We start from the raw sequence: 16,592 nt of genomic DNA, 5'->3' as shown, positions 1-16,592 counted from the left end.
TTTCTTTCCTCGATGTGTCTCTGTCTGGTTTAGGTATCAGGGTGATATTGGCTTCATAGAATGAGTTTGGGAGGGTTCCCTCCTCTTCTGTTTCATGGAATACTTTGAAGAGTATTGGAGCGAGCTCTTCTTTAAAGGTTTTATAGAACTTGGCTGCGAACCCATCTGGTCCCGGACTTTTCTTTGTTGGTAGGCTTTTGATGACTTCTTCTATTTCATTACTTGAAATTGATCTATTTAAATTGTGTATGTCCTCCTCGTTCAGTTTAGGTAATTCATATGTCTCTAGAAATCTGTTGATGTCTTTGAGATTTTCTATTTTTGTGGGAGTATTGATTTTGAAAATAGCTTCTAATTCTGTTTTGTATTTCACTTGTATCTTTTGTGATATTTCCTTGTTCATTCCGAATTTTAGTAATTTGGGTTCTCTCTCTCCTCTTCTTTGTTAGTGTGGCTAAGGGTTTATTAATTTTGTTTGTTTTTTCAAAGAACCAACTCTTTATTTTGTCAATTTTTTCGATTGTTTCTTTTGTTTCAATTTTGTTGATTTCAGCTCTGATTTTAAGTATTTCCTGTCTTCTACTACTTTTGGTGTTGCTCTGTTCTTCTTTTTCTAGGACTTTGAGCCGTAGTGTTAGGTCGTTTATTTGTTGATTTTTTCTTCTTTTATTGAATGCAGTCCATGAAATAAATTTTCCTCTAAGAACTGCTTTCATAGTGTCCCAGAGATTTTGATATGTTGTTTCTTTGTTCTCATTTGCCTCTAAGAATTTTTTAATTTCCTTCCTGATATCTTCTGTTATCCATTCATCATACAATATCGTATTATTTAATCTCCAGGTGTTGGAGTATTTTTTGTTTTAAACTCAATCCATTATGATCTGATAGAATACAAGGTATTATCTCTATCTTCTTGTATTTGCTAACAGTAGCTTTGTGGCATAATATATGGTCTATTTTAGAGAAGGATCCATGTGCTGCTGAGAAGAAAGTGTATTTGCTCTTTGTTGGATGGTATATTCTATAAATGTCCGTTAAGTCTAAATTATTGATTGTGTTATTGAGATCTATGGTTTCTTTGTTCAACTTTTGTTTGGAGGATCTGTCCAGTGGTGAGAGAGGCGTGTTAAAATCACCTAGTATTATTGTGTTGTGGTCTATTTGCTTTCTGGAATTGAGAAGGATTTGTTTGATGTACATGGATGAGCCACTGTTTGGGGCATAGATATTTATGATTGTTATGTCTTGCTGATTTATGCATCCCTTAAGCAGTATGAAATGTCCTTCTTTATTCCTTCTAACTAACTTTGACTTGAAGTCCACATTATCTGATATAAGGATGGATACTCTGGCTTTTTTGTTGTGTCCATGTGCATGGTATGTTTTTCCCCATCCTTTCACCTTTAGTCTGTGGGTATCTCTTTCCATGAGATGAGTCTCTTGCAGGCAGCACATTGTTGGATCTTTCTTTTTAATCCAATCTGCCAGTCTATGTCTTTTGATTGATGAGTTCAAGCCATTAACATTCAGGGTTATTATTGAGATATGATTTGTGTTCCCGGTCATTTGGCTCTTTTTTTTTTTTTTTTTTTTTTTTGACATGACTTGATTTGGTTGTTCCTTTAGGGTAGTTCCTCCCTTTGTTGATTTACATTGTTGTTTTTCATCTCTTCCTCATGGAATATTTTGCTGGGAATATTCTGTAATGCTGGCTTTCTTTTTGTAAATTCTTTTAGCTTTTGTTTATCATGGAAGGGTTTTATTTTGTCATCAAATCTGAAGATAAGTTTTGCTGGGTATAAGATTCTTGGTTGGCATTCATTTTCTTTCAGAGCTTGAAAAATGTTGTTCCAGGTCCTTCAGCTTTTAGGGTCTGGATTGAAAAATCTGCTGATATCCATATTGGTTTCCCCCTGAATGTAATTTGATTCTTTTCTCTTGCAGCATTTAAAATTCTGTCTTTATTTTGTATGTTAGGTATATTCATTATAATGTGCCTTGGTGTGGGTCTGTTGTAATTTTGTGTATTTGGAGTCCTATAAACCTCTTATACTTGATTTTCCATTTCATTTTTCAGATTTGGGAAATTTTCTGATATTATTTCATTGAATAGATTGTTCATTTCTTTGGTTTGTTTCTCTAAGTCTTCCTCAATCCCAATAATTCTTAAATTTGGCCTTTTCATGATATCCCATAATTCTTGTACATTCTGTTCATGATTTCTTACCATCTTCTCTGTTTGTTCAACTTTGTTTTCAAGATTAAATATTTTGTCTTTGATATCTGAGGTTCTGTCTTCCAGGTGTTCTATCCTATTGGTTATGCTTTCTATGGAATTTTTAATTTGGTTTATTGTTTCCTTCATTTCAAGAATTTCTTTTCATTTTTTTTCAATATCTCTCTTTATTGAAATGATCTTTCGCTTCCTGTATTTGGTCTTTTAACTGTCAATTGGTGTGGTCATTCAATACCTGCATTTGCCCTTTCATCTCATCCTTCAATGCCTGCATTTGCTCTTTCAACTCCTTGTTTGCTTCCCTGATCTTTTTGATTATGTACATTCTGAACTCCCTTTCTGACATTTCTTCTGCCATGCTATCATTGAATTTTATTGCTATACCCTCTAGGTTTGTTTGGGACATTTTCTTCTCTTGTTTTCTCATATTGGTCAGGTATCTGCCCCTCTAGTAGTGAAACTCTGGGATATTGCAGATTTCCTCTCCTGAATAATATTGTCTGTGTAGATTTCCAATAACTAACCTCTTAGCCTTCCGTAGCCTGAAGTCTTGGAGGAACTTGATAATGCAGTGCTCCACTAGAAAGCTGGCCTTCTAGGGGTGGTGGCCTTCAGGTGGGGTATATTCCCTGGTGGCTCTGAGTTGATTCCGAGTCTCTCAGTACCTCCTCTTCTTGGCTCCTGGGTCTTGTCAAAGGTCCTCTAGCCTCCTGTAGGTGTCTTAGGAGGGGAGTTGCCCTTCCAATGATGATGGCCACGCCCTTAGGAGTAATTAAAAATGCCTGCACCAGTCTATAAAGAAGCCTCTGGCTAGCTCCGTGATGGCGACAAACCTAGGCATGGTGGTGATGGTGGGGGTGGGGGAGAGGGTTGTTCAGTGATGGTGTCTGTCTTTGGTCTGGTGGTCGGGCGGATTGGCTACCCGCTGCCCAGCTCCTCAAGGCAGGCAGATTGGGTGTCTGCCTGCTACCTCCACGAAGCAAGCGGCCTGACTCATCCGCCAGCTTGCTCCTCGACTCCTGGTTTAATCTTGATCATCTACAAACAGTGTTTTGGTCTAGATCAGTTATTTCCAAACATATAAAAAGCATGGAATCACTATCTAAATTCAAAATCTTATGCGTGAGACCACAGGATGAGTCACTCTGATTGCCCAGCAGGGTTTTCTGTTGGACACCCCTTTTTCAGCAGTGCCTCTTACAGGCTTTGTAAATTACAGTTTCATATTCAATTATGTTATTAAAATTAAGAATTAGGCTATGCTTTGTGATGTTTGGCCTGAGGTTTACCAAAGCTGAACTTCTCCATTTTGGTAAGGTCTGCTACCTGAAGAGCTGATAGTTAGCTGGTATGCACTGGGATCGGTGTGCTAGAAGTCTATGTTCTTTCTAAAAACTTTGATGTGTAATTATGCTGACTGATTGAGGCCCTCTGAGTATTGACTGCTAAAAATTTGCAGTCACTCTGGTTTCTAGCTAATGCCATAATGAATGTTCCTCTTTCTAACTCTCTGTATATCTCTCTCATCCTCCTTCCTTCTCTCTTTAAAAAAAAAAAAGCAATCAAATTTATTTATTGTTTCTCTATATATTCTTCAGGAATTAAAGTTGTGACTTGATTTTTATAACTGCATTTTTAGGCTTATAACTTCCATTTCTTACCCTAAATCAGTACAATCTGAATACCTTTTTTTGAGTTCACTTTGCTGCTAAAAGTAAAGTTCTGCTTCAATAATTAACTTGGCTAATAAATGTCTAAATAAAAATGTTATAATTATTTTGTTAAACACTCTTTTGATACCCAGTCCCTAATATGCATAAGAGGTATGTGATTTTTATCAAATTCAGATTACTTATGACAAAACAGATAAAATGGATAATACAAAATTTGATAAATTATTTGAACATTAATTTTTCAGAAAATATTATAATGAATTACATGATGCTTTTTTACATTTGAGAAGGACTATTCATTTACTTTTAATTTTTTTTAGTATACTTAGTATGAATTTGAGAATAGTACCTGGTATAAGAATCCTCAGTCAGAAATACATAAAATATGCTAATTACTCATAAATCTTGGACATTATGGATTCTACCATAATAAACACATTTCAGTAAAATGGAATGGTTTAGACGTTGTCTTAGTATTTATGTACTGATACTTGAAAGTAAAATACTTTGATTCTAAAATTTGCATTATTTTACAGATTTAATTTTATAGGAACTGATGGAGCCTATCAATTTTTTAGACTATATAATTAATTTTATTTTGAAATTAAGTGTGGATGCAATTTAATACTCTGCTGAATTCTCATGTTCATATACATTTGTGCAGCTCATCAGTGGTATCCAGTTGCCTCTTAATAACTCATCCTCTAACAAGATTGACACATTAGTGATTATAGAAGTTTTTGGTGTTCCAAATGATCAAACGAAACAGCAGACTCGTGTAATTAAAAAAAATGGTGAGCTCCTAATATATCTTACTAGATTTCTTGTTGGAAAGTTTATAAATTACACATTAACATATATATATATATATATATATATATATATATATCTTATTCATAAGGCAAAGGTTTTTATGTTCAAGATTACCAAAATGTTGACTGAAAAACAGTTTGAGAGTGATGAGGTTATTTAGGTATGTTTTCAGATAATAGATAGAAAAATTAGAATAATTTATCTGACATGCAAAATTATTGCTCTCTTCACTTTTACCACCTTTTTATGTTTTCCTTCATATTTCAGAGAGACATTTTGACAGCTGCAAATCTATTTAGCTTCTAACCTCTATCTTTAATGAAAACCTCATGATCATTCTGACACAGTGTATTACACATTTTTACTTCACTGGTTAAATTATTTTAGATCAAAGTTCTATAGCTTCTGACTCAGGCTAAAAAAGTGATAAAAACCTACTGATTCAATATTTAGATTTATAATGTAGTCATTTTTGCCAAAAGGGAAGTGTAGGATTGGAAGGAATGACTTAGGTAAGATTTTCCACCTTCTAGTATCCAGTGACATTTTATGTGATTACAGTACTGGCATTATCATTTCTTCTCTGAAGTTGCAATCGCTAACGAAATGTTGAAAAGGATAGGCTCCTGGGATTAAGCCCTAGTCAGGATCACCTTAGAGGAGACCTTGGAACTAGTCCTTGCATCTGGAATCCTCTTTAAATAGATATTTCCAAAGCATAGTGGATTTCATTTCAGGGTCTGGAAATATGCTCAGACTAAATGACATTGGCAGAGGAGCTGGTGTGATCTTTTTCAAAAAAATCTTTATTTGTTCTTTTTAGTTATACATGACAGCAGAATCTATTTTGATATATTTATATAGGCATGGAATATATCTTATTCTAATTAGGATCCCAGTCTTGTGGATATACACAATGGTGGGATTCACGGTGGTGTATTCATATAAGTACATATGTACATATATTCATATATGTGAGATTCATTCCTCTGTCTTTCCTATTTCCTACCCCTTCTTTTCCCTTCATTCTTCTTTGTTGAATTCTCTGAACTTCTATTCTTCCTCCCTCCCCTCATTGCAGGTTAGTATCCACGTATCAGAGGGAACATTCCACCTTTGGTTGTTTTGGATTGACTGATTTCACTTAGCCTGGTAGTCTCCACATCCATCCAAAAAATATGAAATACATCATGAATTTGTGTGTCATCTTTGTGCAGGGGCCATGCTAAGCTCTGTATCATTCCAATTTGAGTGTATGTGCTGCTGAAGGGAGCATAGTCTTATTCTTCTTGAATGATAATTTCTAACAATGTTCACATGCTGCTTCATTTGCACCCCCTTAATGGATTCTAGTGAAAAAAGTCATGGAAAAAAAAGTTTTGGGAAGTTTTTGCTGCCTCATCCCAAGTTATCAATGGGAAGGGATATCAGCAAGGAGTTACTGCCTTATTTGTCACCCTTTAGAATTGAAGCCACATTCCAGTGGCAGTGTCAAAAAATAACTGCTGTGTAAAGAAGCTTAGAGTAAGTCATCTCTTGTTCCCTCCAGCCTCTCCTTGAGTCTTCATGGTAAAATACAAAGAACCAGAATTCTAGAATTTTGATCACATCCCTGGACTTTATGGCAATATTTCCATAGAAATTCAATTTTAGGTTCATCAAATCTGATCTCCTGCTATGCTAAAGACCTGGTGCTCTAATAAGTATGAAAAGACTTAAAATTTCTGTTTATTAAATATATTATTATGTAGTTCCTGATTAAATTAAAAGACTTAAAATTTCTGTTTATTAAATATATTATTATGTAGTTCCTGATTAAGTATATTACTCTGTATTTATCAATTAACTGTATTATAGATAGCTTACAATTCAGTATAGAGATGAGATACAAGTAAAACATTATGATGTGGGTTCATTAGTTCTTCAAAGAGAGTAGAAAGAATGGTAGGAGAAGGGACATATTTAGAGATGGCTCTCAGAGAATATGTAGTTTTTTTTGTTTTTGTACAGATTGAGAATAAGGGCATTTAAGAAAAAAAGAAAAATATGAATCCTAAAGCATAAAGACACAATTTAAACACGCTGGGGAAAACCCAAGAAGCTCAAGGTAGGTGGAGTACAGGGCGTCTAAGAAAGGTTAGTGAAAGGCAAAAGGAGAATGTGATATTGGAGAAGATCATGGAAAATTGCAAAAGCCATCCGAGCTTTTAGGGACTTTCTTAGGACTTTTAAAACAGAACTATGACACTAAAACAGAGTTGAGTGTTAGGATTGTGTCTGCAGATCAGAGAAGAAGGGTATGAGAGGGAGATAAGAGATACAATGGAGAGTCAGGATATGACTGACTTCAAGGATGTAGAAATCGGGTGGTAAGGAAAGCTGTGGCATCAGAAAAGCAATAGAGGGATGCATGTGAGGGACATTGTGCAGGAGTAAAGGTCTAGATGGGTGGATCAGAGGGATTGCCAAGAGTTTAACAACCAGGGTAACGGTAATGTCATTATCGATGTAAAGAGTCTGGGAGGAAAAGGACCATATTTGGATACAGAGAAAGTAATTCTTCAGTTTTTGTCATTTGTAGAAAACTATATTAACCTCTATCACATTTCATATCCTAGGTCATCTTTTTTTTAATCTTGACAACTAAAAGTTAGGAGATTCTCATTTAATGCACAATTATATATGTGTGTGTCAGAGAGAGAGAGAGAGAAAGAGAGAGAGAGAGAGAGAGAGAGAGAGAGAGAGAGAGAGAGAGAGAGAGAGAGAGAGAGAGAGACCAAGACAAAGACAGAGAAATATATAGTGATACAAAGGAAGGAAGGAAGGAAGGAAGAAATGGTATGTATAAAGAAGTGGGGCTGGAGAAGGACAAATTCTTAAATTTGCTAAATTCTTAACTCAGTTTAAGAATTTGCTGTAGACATTTTGCAGTGTCTATAAAGAACTGACTCTAAATCTGCTCCTGAACTCTATGTTTGTTTCTTTTCTTAGGTCAAGGTAATACAGTTATTATCCCAGCATGAGCCAATTAGTTTACTGTTTCCATGGGCATAGACCACATCCTGGATTGCCATTTGGTAAATGTGCCTTTATGATCACAGGTGCAACCCAGAAAACATAATATTAGTATAATTAGTCACAAATTCATCAGTGCTTCTGAAAAGAACAAAAGCTATTGATATAGCAAGTGTAGTATTCCTTTGTACCTGGAAAACAATATATATTATTTCTTTCTAAACCTTTGAGTCTTTACTGAGTAATATATATATTTGATCTGAATGTGAATATCGTGATTCCATTAAATTATGCTCTACATTTTGGATAATTTGGGTCAGTTAGTAAAACCATTTGGATTTCTTGTTTTGGCAAGGGGTTGGTTGTTTGGGGTTATTGATTTTATTAAAGAACAAAATTATTGATCCACTTTGGACCTTGAAATGATCACGTAGTCAAAAGAAAGATGAAGATCTAGCTTAAGAGAATTAATTATCTAGCTTTTAGTTCAAAAACTATGTATGGAACTATTCCTGTCATAGGACCTGGTATAGAAAAATGATGTTAACTTCTTCATGTCTCAGTTTGTTTGTTAAGGGAATGCCTAGGCATATCAGTCATATTGCATGATGATTACAAGTTTCTGCTCTGAAATCAGAATCCCTGAGTATAGACTCCTCCTCCATCACTTAATGATTATGCGTTTGAAACCCTCGGAAGTTCTGTAACATCTTTGTGGCTCAGGTTTTTATCTGGGAATGGGGACAGTAATAACCCTGATGAAGTCAATGTGAAGATTAAAGCAGGTGATCTATGTGAAGTTTTTAGAACATAGCTAATATTGTTATTATTATAACTTATTCCTTTCATCGAGAGCATTAAAAACTGAAGTGCTCTGAAACACAAGATATTTCATTATTATTACTAACGTGTTGAAAAATTTTGAAGAGTAATTGTTATTTATTTTTCCCTAGAGATGGTGTCCATAATTTTTTTTGTATCTACTTCTTTATCTTTCAGCTTTTAATCCAAGATGGAATGAAACGTTCACATTTATTATTCAAGTGCCAGAATTGTCATTGATACGTTTTGTGGTTGAGAGTCAAGGTTTAATAACTGGAAATGAATTTCTTGGGCAATATACTTTACCAGTTCTATGCATGGACCAAGGTAATGTTCTTAAAAGTAAGATGACTATGTGAACATTAAGCATACCTTGTCCTTACGAAAGGTACACTTTGAAATACCAAACACCTCTATCTATAGAAGTAAGATGTAAAGAAAATTTTATGTATTGACATCTATTTTCTTTCCCTGGAATTTCAGAAATGTGTTCTAATGTGGAAGGTGGAGTGGGGATGTGGGCTTGCTAGGAACACTAATTAAATAAATGTGGTGTGTGTGTTTCTTTACATGGATTATAGTCCTCTGTTTCAGTGAAGAGTCGTCATGACTACCATAAGAAATAAGGGAAAGGGATCAGGTTTAAGGGAGAAGTGGCGACTCACTCTTGCCTGAGGAGAAGAATCTGGGGCCAGAGAGGATCCTTGTCTGACCCTTTCCAGGGCTGCCAGGGTGATTTATACTGCGCTCCTAATTACCTTGCTTCAGCATGCTTACTTTCCTAACATGATCTGAGGTGTACGTAGGAAACAGTCTTCTCAAAGCAGAGCTGCGGCTAATTTTGGAGCATGCTGTGTCCTCAGTTTGGGAGCACATAATTTTGGAAGTTAGAATCGAAACTGCAAATGTTTTGATTTTTTGCAGAAAATTAATATTCAAGATGGAACTATAACTCTATAGCCATAGTTTTAAGTGTACATTTAGTAAAGACACCTTATTTCTCAGTAGCACTGTTGGGGTCATAACTGATTAATTTGTTGTTATTGTTTTAATTCAATATAATTACTTTTGCAGGTTACCGTCGTGTTCCTCTGTGTTCCAAAACGGGTGAGAGTCTTGAGCCTGCCTCACTATTTGTTTATGTTTGGTACATCAGATAGTAGCAGATAGTACTGGACACATTATTAGCTATACACCACAATAAAACAGACAAAATGAATGTCTATAACTTTTCTTTTTTAAAAACATAAAGCAAAATAGTTACATATTAAAACAGAAATATTGAACTCATTCACTTCAGCAGGACTTTGCTTTAAACAATGCAAAAATAAAACAGTGGAAAAAACAAACAGGTATTTCGGTGGGTCCCCCCACCCCCAGGTGGGGTTCTTGTCAACTGATTCTCTATCCTGTCACCAAGGCTGCCTTTTCAAAAGTGCCATCACTTTTAATGAGTAGAACTTACAAGCCTTTAAAATATATCTGATTGTATAAGATATGTTAGCAAATATTTAACAGTATGAATGATGTGAAGTCGAAGAGTGTTTTAACTCCCAGACACCCACTACTGCATATTTTAGTAAGAAGGAATTAAATTGCCAGACCCTTTATGCCCTTTTATATCCTAGAGAGTAATTAGCCCTGAATTCTTGTGCTGGTTCTTAGATACTGTGCACTGAATTTGGTACCCTGTAATTATACAGACATCTTTATATGTGCCTATGAAATTGATGTGCATTCAAACTATATTTAGGCTCCACATCTATAAAAGAAAGCTACTATAGTGCCTTGAATGCTGAGATCTTGAATTAATTTGCAATATTTCTGATTTTGTACTAAACGAACTTTCAAGACTGTCTCTGGGTAGAATGAGATTCCTGTGCTGCTTCTCATACCAGACTTCCCATTATCTGCAGGATTTTGCTTTACTGAATGCTATGTAAAGTGTGGATCTTTATTAACTGTTCTTCAAAACACCAGGGGTATTAACACTTATCCTGCCATATTGTTGTCCAGTGGTGATGTGAAAGCCCTCATGACAATGTCTGACAAATTGAGGTGGTCCCCAGAAGGTATTTGTTGAAACTAAATACAATCTTCAGATAAAACAAAACAAAACAAAACAAAAAATGACTGCTTGAGATGTATACTAATGCATTATTTCTTGACCAGAAAATGTAAAATAACCCATGAAGCATATTTGGTGTTTGTTTACCCTCAGCCACAAATATTAAAAATATCAATACCTGTGTGAATTTAAATTTCCAAACCATAGTCATAAATGTCCTAGGTTACTAGGTTCCAGATTCGCAAGGGCTGTGTGGATTTAATTTTTATGGAAAATTAATGTTCCACAGAGTGCACTTTTCTCAGTAGGCATGCACAGCCAGTTCTCAGAGAGAGGTTTCCAGATTGCAGATGACAGATAGATCTTATTTAAATCATCTGTTGTCCAGCATGTCAGAAGATGGGACATTGAGCTCATTGACCCAAGACATTAACCTTCCTAATCTCCTAAAGTCATTTGAGGATCTGGAGTTTCATGAGATTTGAAGACTTTCATCAAGTGAGTTTTGCAGGAAAATCTATTATTACTACAGTAAGATAAATATCTGTTTCTGTTTTTTTACCATGAAACTCTGAAATAAGCGAGAAAAAGGATGCATTTCCTTTTCTTACCTTCAGGTACCCATCAAACTCACCTCAATGACTTTGAAAGCCAACTATTTCCTTTTTTAATATTCTACTCTCCATCAGAAATACAATTTGAAGAGCAATATTCCTGTTTAACAATCTTATGATGTCTTTAAACATTTTTTGATTCCATTTTTAAAATGTACCCTGTTTATCATTTACTTTACCCTTATGTTAACTGGTAGACTGGTTATGATTTTTTCACAATAACTTTTAATTCATAGTACACATTGAAACTTCACAACCAAGGAATGTTCACACATTTAGAGAAGGTTGAGAATGGTGTGCGAAGCCAGCTCTGATCTTGCTTTCTAAGCATAATTCATTTGTAAGAAACAGTAATGTTGTGAGTGGAGGAAAAAAGAAGAAAAGACTAAATGAACTCCTGGGACTGAAGACTGAAGACCTTTTAAATTAAACTCAGTTCAAATATCAGTTCCTCAGGGAAGTCATCCATATTCTCCCAGATAAAGTTGTATTCCTTGTTTATGCTTACTTACGACTGTTAAAAGTGACAGCTAGGAACTGACTTTTCATCATGAACGAGACCTCGAAGATGCTGGGAGCTGGATAGGGCTCAGTTGTCAGGACGAGGTGTTTCCTTGCCGACCATAATGACTTTGCAGCACATCACCTCCAAACAAGGTTGTTCTATACTATGGAGCAACAGGACAAAAGCAGATCATTTTTAAAGTCATGACTCAATGCCTGCCAAAAAGCATGAATATTTTCAAAACACAAAAATACCCTATCCTACTTGATGTAGTGGTGCACCCTTGTCCCAGTGTCTTAGGAGGCTAAGGCAGAAGCATTGCGAGTTCAAAGTTCAAACCAGCTCACCAACTTAGTGAGGCACTAAGCACGTCAGTGAGACCCTATCTCCAAATAAAATATAAAAAGAGCTGGGGATGTGGCTTAGTGGTCAAGTGCCCTGGCTTCAATCCCTGGTTAACAAAAAAAAAAAAAAAAAAAAAGAAAAAAAAAAAAAGCCCTATTCTGGAACAGAAATGACTTGGTTCTTTACCTTTTGTTTTGATTTGTTCCTGTGGGTAAGATTTATTCCAATCATACAATAAACCCCTTTTCTTGACAACATTCAATACAGAGGAGAGCTTACTTCCTTGAACCCTCCCCTACATCACTTAACACAGCTTGAATCCAAGAGTGAGTATTGCTAACACACTCCTGTGGAGACACCCTGTGATCCCCTAGAGCATGGTTCTCCCTCTCTGCGATGAAACCCACTATGTGTTCCTACTGGCCCGTGGCTAAAGGGGAATGACACAAACTCAGACTCTCTTCATTATTTTGTGTGTATCAGTGTGATGGGAAGTTTTATGACATTGCTAATTTTGAACTTTTCTTTTTTCTGGTTGTGTTTGTTTAGGGGCTCAAACAGGAAACATGTAGCGCATGATCTCCTCCCCTAGACTTACCCTGACTTCTGTCTGGGGAATGGTGGGCACTGGAGGTTAAATGACAGACTTGTTGCTGAAGAGTGAAGTAAACTTTCTCTGAAAGAGTTGTAGTGAAGCTTCCCTGTAGCTATGAAAAGAAGATCTCTATTTGAAATTTTGGTATATGGAAGAATGTATTGGTTTTTAAAGGGATGCAAAACATGTATCTCAAACCAGGGCCTCTAGTCAGGGGAAATTTAGGAGCCACACTGGGAAGAAGCTCATGCAGTTAGTACAAAGAAAATGGAATTGCTCACTTTCAAGTGAAACTCTAATGGACTTGAAAAATGGATTTTTTACTTGGAAATAAATGGACTGGATTCCATTTTTCAGGAATTCTTAAGACCCTCATTTTCTTGGTACTGCAAAAACATTTGTTGAATTGCGTTACTTTTAAAGTAATAACCTTCTGGAAGTCGGTGTACCAACAAAGGATTCTTGTGATGCATTTTGAGTTCTTAGAACACAAAATATGAGCCCTTTGTGGAACTCAGTTCTGTAGGACTTTTATAAGCCTTGGGAAATTTTCATTTCAAACATCAAGGGGGTGAATTGAAGTGGAATTTTAATCTCTGAAGAGATTGGTCTTCTGTGTGTCTCCTGTCCTTATACACCAGCCTAGCACACAGTGGGGAGTTGGTGGTAAATGCCTCAACTACCTATCATTTTCAGCAATCAGTGTCTCCGTCTACCTTCCATATGTACACAGTTGAATGCATATACTTCAGTTATCTTTCCCACTCTTGACCCAAGACAGTCACTCTTCTAAAGTGATGATCAGTATATCTATAGTGTTAGTAGGGCCTAATGTTCACCTAGTATAAAACATAAATCAACCATTATCCTTTCTGCAATCCTACATTATGTTGTATTAATGGAACGAACCCAGCAACACTGAGTTGCCTGTGGTCTAGTAAGTGAAAGAACCAGGAATATTAATTCAGAGCAGTCTGAAAGAAAAGAATATTGTCACTTACCTTACACACAGAAAATTAGCTCAAATATAATCATAAGCTTAAACTTAAAACTCTGAAACTTCTAGAGGAAACAAGGTGGACTATCTTTGTAACCTTGGGGTAGGCAAAGGTTTCTTGGAACATTTAAATGAATGAGACATAAAAGAAATGATAAATTTGACCTCATCAAAATAAAAAAAATAACTTTTGCTTTTTGTAATATACCATAATTAAAAGAAGCTATACTACAAAATATTAAAAATATTTTCACACACATGCGCACACACAGAGACACACACAGACACTTACACCACCACCACACACATTAAAGGACAACCCAGTAAGAAAAATGAGCCAAATATTTGAACAGGCATTTTCTTTTTTTTTTTTTTTTTTTTTCCAGAGTAAATTTTTTTTTTATTTTTTTTCTTTTCTTTTTTTATTTATTGTAAACAAATGGGATACATGTTGTGTGTCTGTACGTGGGTTAAAGGCATACCATTTGTATAATCATAAATTTACATATGATAATGTTGTTTGATTCATTCTATTATTTTTTCCCTCCCCCCCCACCCTTCTTTTCCCTCTAAACAGTCCTTTCTTCCTCCATTCTTGTCCCCCTCCCTAACTCTAACCCTAACCCTAACACTAACACTAACTCCCCCCACCCTCCCCCTTATGTGTCATCATCCACTTATCAGCGAGATCATTCGTCCTTTAATTTTTTGAGATTGGCTTATCTCACTTAGCATGATGGTCTCCAATTTCATCCATTTGCCTGTAACTGCCATAATTTTATCGTTCTTTATGGCAGAGTAATATTCCATTGTATATATATATACCACAGTTTCTTTATCCACTCATCAATTGAAGGACATCTAGGTTGTGAACAGGCACTTTCCAAAAGAAAATATGTGAATGACCTGTAGCATATGAAAAGATGATCAATATTCTTCATCATGAGGGGGATGGGAAGTAGAAGTCCAAGGATGTCACAGGGCACAAAGTCTGCCATGAAACTGAGGCTATCACTAAGATCTACCTTCACCTCAATGTCAAAAAGACTTGATATGTTGCTCAGAGTAACAGGTATGAGTTTATTAGAAGGGAAAGGTAAGGGGGAAAGGGGATCCTCAAGGGAGAGAGTGGGTCCTCTCAGAGAGGAAAGGGATGGTGCACCTGTTGTGCCCCCAGTTTCTTTTTTTTTCTTTTTTTTGCAGATGGACACAATACCTTTATTTTTATGTGGTACTGAGGATCCAATCCAGTGCCTAAATGTGCTAGGCAAGTGCTCTACCACTGAGCTACAACTCCAGCCCCAGTGAACTCTTAAAACAGTTAAATCTGTCTTTGTGTCTTCTCTAGGAGAATCTGTCTGTTCCAGGGCTTTTCATGATTGGTAGGCTTCTGATGACTTCTTCTGTTTCCATGCTTGAAATTGATCTGTTTAAATTGTGTATGTCTTCCTGATTCAGTTTGGGAGGATCATATGTCTCTAGAAATTTGTCAATGTCTTTAAGATTTTCTATTTTGTTAGAGTATAGATTTTCAAAGTAGCTTCTAATTATGTATTTCAATGGTGTCTGTTGTGATATTTCCTTTTTCATCACAAATTTTAATAGTTTGAGTTTTCTCTCTCCTTCTTTTTGTTTGTGTGGCTAAGGGTTTATCTATTTTGTTTGCTTTTTCAAAGAACCGACATTTCTTCTTACCATGCTGTCATTGGATTCTATTAATATAGAATCTTGGTTTGTTTGGAACTTTCTTCCCTTGTTTTTTCATGTTGTTCACGTATCTTCCCCTCTAGCAGTGTGTTTCTTGAGTATTGCAGTTTTTCCCCACAGGCTTATAGTGACCCTGCAGGTTTCCAAAACCTCTTCTTTAAGGGGAAGATCAATATTACCAGTACCCAGTACAGAAAATATGCAGCCCTAAACCAAATAGCCCTTATGAAGATCGTATTGTCATAATAAACAGAGGATGAATTTGATTATTATCTACAGTATAACCAATAGATTTGCAATGAGGTCTACAGTTTCTAATGGTGCACAAAGAGGATGGGGAGGTGGGTAGGATGTAGCTGTTAATGGGATAAGAAAAGAATATACAGAAGTATTAGATCATAGGAAGAGTGAAAGAGAAATCAAAGGAAGTTAGTTGTTAGCATGAGAAAAGGGAGAAAGACTCTGAGGAAACAGGTAAACAAAAGGAAAATAGAACAAGAAAAATAAAGAAATAAGAAATTAAAATTTTTCATGAAAGAGAAAAACAAACAAACAAACAAACCTGTATTACCTATTTAAACCTCCCAGTCTTCAGTAGCCTGATGCATGAGAGGTGCCTAACAATGAGCTTCCAGTCTCCAGCAGGCGTCTCAGAGTGGGATTTGCCCCACCTAAAGATGACAGCTTCCACTTCCAGGATAATCCAAGATGGCCACACTGGCTTCCCAATGTGTTGGCAAATGGGGAGCTGCAGTGTGGGGTGCAGGTGCTGAGTCTGGGTGAGGCATGGTCTATTGGGCTTGGGGTCCTGGAGGTAGTATATGGTCAGTTGGGCTGGTGGTCCTGCAGGTCCTGGCTATTGTCCCAAAATGTCGATAGCCATGTTTAACCAAACCTGCGAGTACTGTGACAATAGGCTTCCAGGCAACAGTGGGCAACAGGCAGTCCACTGGTGGTCTGTGGGAGGTCTGCTGGCTACCAGTGGACAATCAGCAGCTGGACCATGGGCAGTGAGTGATGGGTAGGTGAAAGGCAGGTGATGGGCAGGCAAGAGGTAGGCAAACAGGCCAATGATGGATGATAGGCGACAGTGAGCAATCTGTACTCAAAAAGGTGATATGCTGCAGATAGTGGGTGATCACAGTGGGGATCACCAATGGGTAAACAGCAGGGGAACAATGAGCAGCAAAGACTGCCTCACA

General features: G+C 36.4%; 1 protein-coding gene across 1 annotated transcript in view; it reads left to right on the top strand.

The window, feature by feature from the left end:
• PLCZ1 (phospholipase C zeta 1) overlaps window positions 1-13,798 on the top strand; it is a gene marked incomplete at its 5' end in the record, with an annotated part of 52,541 nt that extends 38,743 nt beyond the window's left edge. Inside the window, 3 exons of the mRNA XM_079139882.1 lie at window positions 4,574-4,703; window positions 8,737-8,886; window positions 9,634-13,798. Coding sequence (XP_078996008.1) covers window positions 4,574-4,703; window positions 8,737-8,886; window positions 9,634-9,719 — 366 coding nt within the window. The remainder of the gene's footprint in view (window positions 1-4,573; window positions 4,704-8,736; window positions 8,887-9,633) is intronic.
• Window positions 13,799-16,592: the final 2,794 nt, after the last annotated feature.

This window comes from Sciurus vulgaris, assembly GCF_902686455.1.
Source record: "Sciurus vulgaris genome assembly, chromosome: 5".
Lineage (NCBI taxonomy): Eukaryota > Metazoa > Chordata > Mammalia > Rodentia > Sciuridae > Sciurus > Sciurus vulgaris.
The sequence above is the reverse complement of the archived record's forward strand: the minus strand, read 5'-3'. Positions and strand labels throughout refer to the sequence as shown.